The sequence below is a fragment of the Etheostoma cragini genome, chromosome 17 (genome assembly GCF_013103735.1).
Source record: "Etheostoma cragini isolate CJK2018 chromosome 17, CSU_Ecrag_1.0, whole genome shotgun sequence".
In the NCBI taxonomy this organism is placed as follows: domain Eukaryota; kingdom Metazoa; phylum Chordata; class Actinopteri; order Perciformes; family Percidae; genus Etheostoma; species Etheostoma cragini.
In genome coordinates, this window is record NC_048423.1 from 20,768,109 (window position 1) to 20,779,971 (window position 11,863).

General features: G+C 41.6%; 2 protein-coding genes across 3 annotated transcripts in view; one reads left to right on the forward strand and one right to left on the reverse strand.

The window, feature by feature from the left end:
- aprt (adenine phosphoribosyltransferase) overlaps positions 1 to 2,953 on the forward strand; it is an 8,701-nt gene extending 5,748 nt beyond the window's left edge. Inside the window, exons 4-6 of one of the 2 annotated variants that reach the window (XR_004660268.1) lie at positions 1,607 to 1,685; positions 1,962 to 2,332; positions 2,385 to 2,953. Coding sequence is in view for 1 of the 2 variants with exons in the window: in XM_034899295.1 (XP_034755186.1) it covers positions 1,607 to 1,685; positions 1,962 to 2,101 (219 nt within the window). In the remaining variant the exon portion in view is untranslated. Of the gene's footprint in view, positions 1 to 1,606; positions 1,686 to 1,961 lie in introns of both variants that reach the window. The other variant, XM_034899295.1, reaches the window with a different exon arrangement.
- A 756-nt stretch (positions 2,954 to 3,709) lies between these two features.
- On the reverse strand, positions 3,710 to 11,079 carry cdt1 (chromatin licensing and DNA replication factor 1). Its single transcript, XM_034899246.1, has 10 exons — positions 10,440 to 11,079; positions 10,104 to 10,238; positions 9,492 to 9,790; positions 9,156 to 9,350; positions 8,328 to 8,473; positions 8,016 to 8,116; positions 7,246 to 7,434; positions 6,937 to 7,089; positions 4,643 to 4,844; positions 3,710 to 4,383 (listed from the first exon to the last, which is right to left on the reverse strand). Exons 1-10 carry the CDS (start codon positions 10,899 to 10,901, stop codon positions 4,220 to 4,222), a joined length of 2,046 nt encoding a protein of 681 aa, XP_034755137.1. The 5' UTR covers positions 10,902 to 11,079; the 3' UTR covers positions 3,710 to 4,219.
- Positions 11,080 to 11,863: the final 784 nt, after the last annotated feature.

Genomic DNA, 11,863 nt, shown 5'->3' on the forward strand with positions numbered 1-11,863 from the left:
GTGTGTGTGTGTGTGTGTGTGTGTGTGTGTGTGTGTGTGTGTGTGTGTGTGTGTGTGTGTGTGTCAATTTCTTTAGGAGCCCATGTGCAAATAACATTGATAATTAATTGATTGTAAAGATAATTTGACACTTATCGTTTATTTTTTTTGCTGATGCGGTGGCCAATAGCTCCGAGGAACTTTGCTCCAGTTAAAAAAAATAATTAGTTGTCTTTTTTTACTGCAACATTTTTGTGCGTGTCTCAGAGGAAGTGTAACCACATTATTACACTGCAGTGAGTGTTGTCTGTGTGGAGTTTTGAAAAGTGTAAACACACTTACAACAGCTTTATCAGCATTGCCCTGCCTCACTGTGACTTTAAAGGTGCCCTCCCACACGTATTTCCTCCCTTTGTGGAATTGTTTAAAGTTCTACCATGGAGTCTTGTTTCAAGCCATTCTAGCGTGGTACAGAAAGCCTGCAGGAAGACGGAGCTCCATTTGTGCCAATTGTCATTAATATTCAACTAGCTAAGCTGCTTGACTCTAAATGGCTAACAGCTAGCCAATGAGAGCCCGGCTTTACCCAGCGCAACTGGGCGAGCTCATGAATAGTAATGAGCTTAGGCAACATGAAGACAGACTGACCATCTGTTACAATTGGCCTGATTCTCCTCTTATTTCTTTTCAGTGGCTAGAGCTGAAATAAGAGGTAGCAGTTCATCTTCACATTCACCACATAACATAACATAAAGAAAGATGGACCTAACAAACTTCAAAAAAGTGAAGTAAAAACGGTTTTGTGTGGCAGGGTACCTTTTAACAAGCGGCAGAGGCGACGTAGTCTCACTTCGACCACATCTCTGCTGCTCCCCATTCACGTGACCGCGACAGTAAAAGTGCATTTTACACCATGGTGGTAAAAAAAGAGGAATGGGCCGTTGGATAGCCGTGGATGCAGACCTTGAACCTGCCTCGGGTGCCTGTAGTACAACTGAATGCTGAACAAGACATCGTTAGGCAACCAGAATGTTACAATTAACTTTCCCACATAAGCACCTCCTCCGTACAGTACATTCAAACTGAAAACAAGCTACCAGATCAATTTTTATTAACAAAGGCTACAACAGAATTGCACATCCTATTGTTTTAATAAATAAAAAAATCGTTGATACATTTGGGCAACTGTGGCTCATGTGGTAGAGCGGTTAGCTCAATTGGGATTGGGAATTTTCATTTACATGTGTTTCAGCTGTATGTACAACATAGGCTTCAACATAAGTGGAATGTATCACAATATGGATGTGAAAGCAGTTATAAATAGCCTATGTGACAATAAAATGTGTGGTTAAAATCGTGGTTAAACAAATAATTGTGATAATTTATTGTAATCTCAATATTGATCAGAATAACTGATTATCGTTTTGGCCATAATCGTGCAGCCCTAAATCAGTCAATCAATCACATTTCTCAAGCCTCTCTCGGTATTTCTCTCTATTCATTGTCACCACAGTCCTGGGTAGTCTCTGGCTCTGCTGCTGAGAAGCACTCCCTCACCATGACACTGCTACACTACTTCTCCACCAAAGAACAGTATTTTCTAAGAGTCTTCCTTGTGTTTCTCCAGGCAGAAGCAGAGATCCAGGAGGATGCAGTAGCTCCAGGACAGAAAGTTCTTCTCATTGACGACCTCCTGGCTACTGGGGGTAAGCAGTCCCCACACAGCCTGTATTTGCGTATTTATTTTGTTAATCATTGTTTTTTTATATTACTTTTAAGGTGGTCAGTTTTATTGATATTTATAGATACAGTAGGTCAGCATTTTCATTAGCACTCGAGCACTGTTTCTATTATTATTTATTGTCCCATTGTATGTTGTCGGTGTGTCATGGATGCCTTGCACTTCTTAATTGTGCAACAAATTTACCTTCAGACCCCTGGATAGAGATGCTTTCTAACCCCGCGTGCGTGCGTCTTTGCAGGGACGCTGTATGCAGCCTGTGAGCTAATGCAGAAGCAGCAGGCTGAGGTTCTGGGCTGCATGGTGGTCATCGAGCTCAAAGAGCTGAACGGCATCGACAAACTGAAGTCCCACAATGTGTTCTCGCTGGTTCAGTACTGAGGACCTTTCTAGCTGCCACACGGGAAACCAGTCAAACACTGGTTTTAAAACCAGCCAGCAGCTTCCCAAGTGTTACCAGCCCCAAACGAGCAACCTGTTCAGCTCAGGCACACATTTCAATCACTTTTAGTTTTGCAATTTTAATCAGTACTAAAATTACAAGTGTGTTTGTCACTCGTTTATAAAACTGTTAAGGCTCGGAATCCTTACCTTCCATTCTTTCAACTTATCACAGGGTGACAGCTTGGTTTCCACAGATCCTTAAGGAGTCTGAATGTCTAGAATGTTCTGTTCCTTTCACCTAATGCATGCTGGGATCCAGCGGGGGAAAAAGTGTAGAGATCTTTTACTTAAGTAAAAGTACTAATACCACACTGTAAAAATACAAGCCAAAAGGTTTTTGCAATCAAGTGTTTAATGGCCTAATCATTTAAGCTGGGCTGGTAGGTCTGTATATTGTTTGGTAGTCTAATTTATAATAAAATATATTTTATACATTATTTTTGGTGCAAAAATCTTAATTTGTAAAGTAACTAGTAAGTAAAGCTGTCAGATTAATGTATTGTAGTAAAAAGTACTTTCTAAAATTTAGTGAAGTAGAAAGTGGCATGAAACAAGACTCGGCTACCTTTTAAATTTGTATTTAAGTACAGTACTTGAGTAAATGTACGTTCTTACATTCCACTACTGCTGGGATCAGTTGCTGCACCTGAACAGGAGGAAGCAGCTACAGAGAATTGGATATATTAAAGGCACATTTTATCTGTTGCAAACTGAATAACAGTTTTTTTTGTATATCCTCCAAAAACAAGTTTCTCTTTCAGCTGTATATTAAATAGCCTACAGTACATGAGTGTATCAGTTGATTAAATGCCAATAGGATGTGTTTCTGTGACTGAGGGCTTAAGCCATTCTGTAAATCTATCCAGTGCAGCAGCAAACATGCATCTAACCTTGAGAGCATGCTTTCTGTAGTTGTGTCTAAGCATTATTTCATGTAAGTGTTGTACTTTTCTTTGAGGATTTAAAGGGTTTAAGTGTTTACATATGTGCTCAGTGTATTTGATGGATGTCTAAACTTGGCCTTCAACATTTTTTTAAAACATACAATTTTTCCCACCACCTGTAACAAACTTCAATATTGTAAAAAGCAGAATTAAAGGCCAAATGAAAAATTATGCTTGTGTTTTTATCAATACTGAAGCGGTAATTCTGAATGTTCTCTCTTAAAGCTTTACTGTTTACCTGTGTCATCTGTTCTCTTTACCAATGCAAGATTCCTGTGTTCAGCATGTCACTGTGATTTTTCATCTTTGTCCTTACTGTATAAATTGTTTCTGGGATTGGTTTTGTTACGGCATTGAGACAACATTGTTCAAATAGATTTTAATTGCTACAAGCACCGCAAATTAAATTATATATCCCTTGTATTGCAGTGTAGACAAACTTCAAAATCTGGTAAAACAAAACAGTCTGCATACAAAGATGCCACGAAGTGTTTTTTCCCCTCCCTACTACCCGTTCTCTGGTACAATCTTGACATGTTTACTTTACCGCCAGCGGTCATATATAAAATGCAATCACTGCCTTTGCTTTACAGAATCTCACATTTAATAAAACTGCATTTACAAAAAAAATTATTGGAGACAGTTGGACTCATGCTTGTATTTCTTAAACATTATCAAACAGTAGTGACCTTTAAAAAATGTAAACATTCATTAGTTCTACATTGTAGAAAATGGTTCCCCCAAAAAGACACAGACACCAATGTTACACTTTCATGGAGGAAATAAAAACAAAGAACTCTTAATGAAAGTGTGGCTAAAACAACAGGGGTGAGACTGGGCCGGTCCCGTGTGGCGTCAGGATTTTTGGGAGATACTGGTGTCGTGGAGCTGTGCTGAGATCAATCAGTGACCATTTCACTCCGACAGCCTAGCGGACAGGGCACAACACAAAACCCACTGTATCTAAAACATCATACATGCTGCCTACAAACTGATAAGTCACTGAAAATATGGCACTTTAACTAGCCTTCAGCGTGCTGGCAGCTCTCACAGCAAGGCCCGGAGAAAGATGTTCAGGCTATCACATCGCTGTCATCGTGTCATTTAAATGTTAGATTTTCTCTTCATCTCGAATTCTGCTACTCAGTTTGTCCAGAATGACGTTGAGCTCCATGTTCTTGTTCAACTTCAGGTAGACGTCCTTCCTGATTGGATGAATAGTCAGCCAGTCAGCAGCCACTTCTGCCAGCAGACGGATGTGCTTCTCCATTTCACCTGTTCAATAGAGAGGAAGCTAGTCACATGACCATTTTTTGAAAAAGCAACACATTTCCTACTGCAAAATAATTGTGAATGCTACAGTGAAATACAGTTTCTCAGTTTTCCAACTTGCCTAACAAAAGATTTCCAGTTGCTTAAAAGTTAAAACAGAAAAAAATAAAATAAAAAATAAATATGCGGTTTGTTCTCAGCTACTCCCATAAGCGACAAATTTCCCTGTTCTGCTCTGCCGTTATTTCCTGTTTGAACCAACCTGTGCTAAGAGCAGATCTGTAGCTGGCCACCATCCTGTTACAGGCCAATTCCAATATTAAAGCTGGTTTCTTCTCTGCAACAAAAACGTTCCGGAGAATCCGGGCCAGCTCAGGGAGCCGTGACATCATCACCAGGCGCTCTTCCTGGGTGGGGTTTCGAGTCATGGCTGCTTGGACTTTCTGGGCCTCCTTTGCCCGAATCTGAAACAACATAAGGATAAATCACAACATTGTTTTCTAATGGGGCAAAGGCTAAGCCTACCAAGGCAGCTGGGGTTGAGTATCGTTCACATCTGAACCAATATCACTACTGATACGGTACTTTTCTCTCTGTAAAGATAAAACCCATTTACTTAAAACTTTTTATTTTTTTTAGAAACCCTCCCTCTCTCCTCCCAAACCAGTCCCTACAATTAATTAAATTGAATACTTATTCCTTTCTTATTCACTGTAGCTTGTATTTGGATATTATCTAGCCGGTTAAATTTTCATCATGACCGTTTTTAAATTGAGCCGTGTTACTGAAAGATGCTGTAGAAATAAATTGCTGGTCAGTCACCAAGGCACACAAACCCAGTTATGCCTGCTTGTCTCAGAGGAAGTGTCAACAGCACCACAGCTGCTTTTGGCTCGCCATTAAAGTTACAGATTTAATGGTGTTTCTGCAAAGTTTTGAAAAACTGACCACGCTTAAAACCACTTAACGGCATTGTCACTGTTACTCCATAAAACCGCAGAGCCAGCGTAGTTTGCTTGAGTTTACCCCGTCTGCACCACTGTGTGCGCATGTGTCTCAGAGCTCTGCTGTCGCAAAATGCAGAGAGGACAGATAAGCTCGCACTTACAGGCACCGAAATTTGGCACCATTTGATTTTACGTGAACAAATACCAGTGTGAATTGGTCGGTACCGATAAAAGTACAGGATTTGGTAACCCAACCCTAATGGCAGCAGGCCTGGTGTTGCTGCAAAACAGCCTCTGGAAGGAACTTGTTTTGGTGGCACGTGTGTACATTCAAACTTAGTTTTAGTCGTACAACAGAAAACGTGCTAGGTGTCTGTATTTACCCTGCAGAGATCTAAGGAGCAGCTAACCATAATCCTCAGAAATCCACAGGAATGTAAAATTACAGCACAAAGAAAGCAGAAGGTACCGGACATCGAGCCGAAAAGAGTTAAATTTGCCGGAATTTCCGGCAGCAACCCAGTAATCCCGGAAGTGGAAGGTTGTGGACATAGACTAACCAAAACATGACGGGACCAGCAGTTTTAAAGTTTTAAAAAGGTTCTTCTGGCAGCAACATGAATGTATTAAGAGATTTGACGGCGATAGAGGGAGTGGTGTTTCCTGTACGGGACTCTCACACCGCCTCAAAACACGCCGACCGGTCAAATCTTTGGTTAAATGATTGGCCACCGCAGCGTGACGTGGGGTTGCGCTTCTCCGGTCTCCACTTTTCACAAGACAAGCTGCGTTGTTTCCAGGTCCCTCTTGCACCACCCCCATTCAAAATAAATGGAAACAGGGTGCACTCAGCTTCCTGTCAGATTTAGCCGGTTGGGAAGAGAGTTCACAGCGAGTGGGTGGGCGTGTTCATGATGTGATAATGCGGCTGCCAGGACTGGAAGTAAATAAACAACGAGGGCAAAGAAGACAGCACAAATATGGTAACAAATCTTTAACTGCAGAGACGACGGGGAAATATCGTACGACAAATTCCAACTCTGAACCGCTCCGTGATGGCGGTGTAATCCGCATCCTGTTCTGTCTCCAGAAAGAGAGAGGTCTAATGCTGCGTTCAAGACACAATTTTTAGCCTGTAGGTTACGACTCGCGTCTTAGTAGCATTCCAGGCAAAGTCACGAGTAACCCTTCCAGTACACATTGTATGTGTATTGTTTGAATTACAATGCAAGGAACTACTCTATATTGCCTAGTTATGTATAATTATTTCCATTTCTCACTGTCAATCACCACAGCATCAACGGGGGTTGTGTGTGACGTCAAAACTATAACTAGGAGTACAACCATCTAGTAAGAGTTAATGAGTAATAAGTTACGGGTTTGACTGTTGTTGCAGGGCACTTTCACACGTAAGAGGTGGTGAAAACACGAGTTACGGTTGATTGGAACGCAGCATAACGGTACACAAGTAGTTCCGTCTCTTATTGTATTGGTTTGCCCGCTTTTGGACATAATGTATAAAAATAGATATTCAAATATCTGTGGTTGTTTGGAACAAATATTCAAATTTTGAAATCCCTAACCCCCATCCGCCTCCAAGTCCACATACCCTGTCCAGCAGAGACTGGGAAACTCCTTTCAAGGCAGTTGGGACTGCAGCTGATGCTTGGGGGACTGCTGGCGTCTGTGGAGATGTTGGTTTATTACTCTCTGCAGCTTTGTCTTCCGTCTTCAGAGTCAGAGAAACCAGAGCCTTCTCCATCTGAAGATAAGGCAAGAGAGCAATTCCATTGGATTTGGACAGAACCATGCTGAGAGTATGCATTAAATTAAGCACAACATTTCAACATTATTACCCATTGATTGTACATTATTCACGGTTTTAGAACTTTGACCACTTTTGAAATGGACACCGTACCTTGGGCGTGATGAGTGAGCGAGCCCTGTCCAGCACTTCCTGAGCGGTGGACAGTTTCTCAGTGTAAGGAGGCTGAGGTAGCGAGCTAGCCAAGATGGCTGGCACAGTGTCCACATTAAACTTAGGGTGCCAGCGGGTCAGTTTGTCTTCTGGAACAGACATCGGTGGAACCAACATGGACAGAAATACCTGCAGACAGAGAGGTAGATTGTAAAGGGGTTAGCAGAAACTAACCAGTCTAATAGACACCAAAATGTATTCCCCATGTGCAGTCTTGTATAAAACTAGTACTTGAAAGCAATACTTGAATAAAAATATTGAGTCTTACAGCATCTGATATTAACTGTACTTAATTATTAGATGTATAAAAATAAATCTAACATCAACGAAGAGAAAAACAGACAACTTTCATCATTTTTTGTAAGAAGAATCTTTGGTAGCTAGGTAGGTACGAAAACATTTCTTGCAAGTAACAGATGCTTAGAGGAAATTTATTAGGGTTAAACCATGCATTTAATTTAGAAAATAGAGTGATAAAAGCAAAGGTTACCAGAAATATAAATAACGAAGTAAAGTACAAATACATGAAACCGTCCATTGCAACATAGCCAGTGTGTCAGTGGACACAACTATCTCAGCTCTTTCCACACATTGTTTACTCTAAAACTTGGACCTGAGCCATAGACAAAATCCATCCCCGTTTACTGCCTATGCCAACCTATGACTAACTATGTAAAAAAAAAAATAAAGAGGCAATGGCAGCTGCTGACCTTGTGGTGCTGTTTGACAATGGAGACCAGATTCAGGTGGAAGATACGTCTTCTCTCCAGGAGGCGAGAGGCGGACAGGAGAGGACACGCTTCATTCTGGTCTGAGGAGGACAACAGGACACAGGTTAAATAAATAAACACATTAAAAGGTAGGGGACACATTGTCATGGGCCCTGCAATTAGACATATCCCATTTAAAGAATTTGTGTTGATTAGAACTAGTCAGAGTTGTAATAGATAAAATAAGCCAACTTAATAATATTTGTAAAGGAACAAGTGGTGACTTTATAGAATGAAAAAGGGTGTATTAACCAGAGAGAATGATGGGCTCCACGGTGAGCTGGTAGCTGCCCTTCTTAATGTTGCTGTTAAAGGTTGGGATGTTCTTCTCCTGTCTAAATTTGTAGGCCTCTGGGAACACAGTCCGTATCTGACCAACGTGGCTCTCCTCAAATCGTCTGCAAAGGGGAAAAAGAGAAAGACAAAGATTAGCTTCTGCAACCTGACAGCCACTTCTAACCTCCAGCAGAGTTCGATACCCGACAGGTGACCCGCAAAAGAGGCTATTGCAGGTGGTATTTTACCGTCAGTTTTGGTCCTGTGTCAAACAACAAACATGCGGGTTGGATCACAGATGAAGATTTTGACATAAAATGAGAACAATTGGATGGCTTCTCTTTAACTGCATTTTGTTTATAGCTTTGGGTGCTAAGAGCGAAAACTGGCTCAAATTACATGAGTTTTAAAATCCTAACCACTTTTCAAATCCGCATGCATCGCGCTCCAAAGGACAATGTCCACAGATGATCCTCTTTCTGATCTCAAGCACACACTACTGTATATTATGATTATAGTGCAAGAGGGAGTAATGCACCACCTCTCATGTTCTCATAGGGAAACAGATGTAAACAAAAAAAAACTGAAATTATATAAACTACAATTTCAGAGACATGCACTCAAAATAAATATAATGCAGTTTTTTTTTATTTTTTGACTAAGCCAGGGAAAAATACACCACTGAATGCTGATTTTCTTTGTGACCCACAGAGAGACCACTGATTTTGACTTGCCAAACCTGAAAGAATTGCTCAGCCTCAATCTGAAAAGTACAAACGGACCATCTCCCGTCCTTCCACCTACTTGTGCATCATGTCCTGAACGCCCTGTTTAATCTTGGGGAAGGTGGATGCTTCACAGCGGTTGTACAACATTGCGACCACAGTGTCCATACTCCTAAACATCTCATCCAGCACCTTGTACTGGTAAGGCAGGGACAGGCCCGGGGGGGCCGCCTGGGCGAGATTGTGGTACCGCTGGTATGCTGGCGGCTCAGTACTGAGGGACAAAAGAGGAGAAAAACACTTTAGCTTCGGATTTGGACTATCAGATTTGGACTAGTGGAAATGTAGTGTTCCATCTGCAAAGTACAGATTGGTTAATAAGATATTGGCTGCAGGTATATGTGCTCATGCTCACCTATCCAGGATTTGCGTCTCACTCTGATTGCTCTCTTTGGCCTCTCTCTCCTCCTTCCTCCGCTGAGCTTTAGCTGCAAGCTCTTTGACTTGTGCTACAGTGAACTTGAGGGCCTTAACATCACAGGTGGCAGGCGCGGTTTTGGGGACAAGGGGGGTGATAGCGTTGGCAGTTGAACCAGCTGGAGAGAAGGATGTGGAAGCTGATTTCCCAAGAGCAGCGCTGGTTAAATCCTCTGCATGTTTCTTGATCCTCTGAATACGAGACTTGATGGCTGCAATGCCTTCTTTACACAAAGCCTGAGAGAAAGTGGGATAAAATACTGATGTAAAAAACATGAGCCACACCTCTGCAGTGGGCGACATGTTCCTTCAACACCACAAAAACGCACATTGTACACAAGTATTTGGACCTGCACATTGTTGATTTTTCTTTTATATAATTTGTTAATATAAAAATTATAGAGCTACATCTACAAGAACCGTTCAAAACAAATAAACCAAGCTCTGTCATAATGTTGTCACTTCTAACTGAACCTACAGTGTCACAGTGTGGTGAGTGCACGCTAGTGACGCCTGATCTCCAGTCAATCCACTCCAAACACAGTGTTACCTTGCTGGCCTCTCCGCTTTGCGGAGAGCTGTTGGTTGGGAACTTTTGGTGGCTGTCCACATTATGCCCAGACACCGAGGCTGCCGGAGCACAGTGCTGCTGGGTCCCCTCACTGGGCACGGACTGGACTGCAGTCTGGACACACACGTAAAATGTGGCTGTAAGTAAAATTGCAACCCAAAAGTACGCAAACTGCGCATCTGGCTTTGTTCAAAGAATGAACAAGCCTTAAGGCTGCGTTCACATTCAGTCGAATGCACATTTAGATAGTGTGGGCATGTAATTCAAAGATGGAGGGTAAGAAGCTGGTTTCCATCATAACAACATTAACATTACCTGTGGTGTGTCTTGAGGGAGAACCAGTTTCTTTCTGGCCTTCCTGGTCTTCGTAGTTGCTTTCTCTAAAACTTTAGCTTCTTTAACAGCCTCTGCTTGCCGTCTCTTCTTGGCTGTGCTGTGATTAGCGGTGGCTGAAAACAAGGCTGCCCCGAGGTCGAACTCTGTCTCGGCCGAGGTCCTCTTTGGTGTCCGGGGACTAGAGTATGCATCTTTCGCGATGCTACCAACACACTCTCCGACGTTTAACTCCACTGCCTCGTCGATAACTCGGACAAACTCTTCATGGACGGAGGACGAACACAGGAAACCACCTTTGTTTTTCGAGGAAGTTGACCTTGTGCTGGTCCCAGAAGACCCCCGTTCGAGAACAGTGCTCCTGCGCTGCTTGGCTGGTTTCACCGGACCGGTGATACCTTTCTTTCTTTGGGAAAAGAAATCAGTAACGCGAGCCTGAGACATGTTACTGTTGCTGTTGCTGTTGCTTGAGGTTGACGCAGATACCTCAAAGTAAGAAACTACAACAAACTGAAGTCGGTAAGGCTATAAATACTGTCCATCAACAATAGGTTTCCGGAAACGTTCACCCTTCACAGGAAGAAGTAAGAAAATTCGCGCTAAATCAACGAAGCCACGCCTCATCCGGTCTACGTCCTAGGATAATAAAAGAAGGATGGGCCAAGTCGATAAATGGATCACTCGTTTTAAACTTTAAAAATTTCTTTGATGTTTTTTTCACATTGCGCTGTATTACAAAAAATGCAAGTTAACATCTGTGCTGATGTTGATTATAGTTTTTTGATTAAATTATAATATATATTTTTTTAAGTGTTTGTACGGCGACACCGACTCATCCTTCTCATATTATCCCAGTGTAACAATGCCAAAACACATCTGATAACACACTAGGCTAGTTAATTTAAACAATCTTGGGACATTACAGAGAGCGTTGACTATAATCAAAGCTGATGACATTAAACATCAATTGCTTCCCGCTGATTAGGTCCTGGCAACATTAACACGTTTCCAAGTTGTTAAAAAGCATACAATTTGAGGTCATTTAATTTTAAGATGGCTATCTAAAAATTTAGCACAAATATCTCTTCAGAAATAGTTCTATGTATCTTAGTATTTTTCTTGAATAAACGAAATTGCTCCCTGTGTAATAACTCTTGGTTAAAACTGAATGTCTCAAAGTTTAATGACATGATGAATCATTTACTGCCATTATCCCCTGCCTTCACACATCATGATCAATGGCACAGACCAAGCTGCTACAGGTATCTTAATCAACAACAAGCTGTCAACAAGCTATTTTTATTATTTGCCCTTTATTTTGCTATTCATTTCTGTTCACTACTGTGAGTTTTTCTACTGTTGAGTCCTTGGTCAATTAAATGTCCCAGGCAAAAGAAAGTGTTAAA

Coding starts and splice junctions, on each gene's coding strand:
- cdt1 (XM_034899246.1), bottom strand. CDS start 10,901: ATGTCTCAGGCTCGCGTTACTGATTTCTTTTCCCAAAGAAAGAAAGGT. Junction 7,090..7,245: donor GCTCACTCATCACGCCCAAG/GTACGGTGTCCA, acceptor CCTTATCTTCAG/ATGGAGAAGGCTCTGGTTTC. Junction 4,845..6,936: donor CCCAGTCTCTGCTGGACAGG/GTATGTGGACTT, acceptor ATGTTGTTTCAG/ATTCGGGCAAAGGAGGCCCA.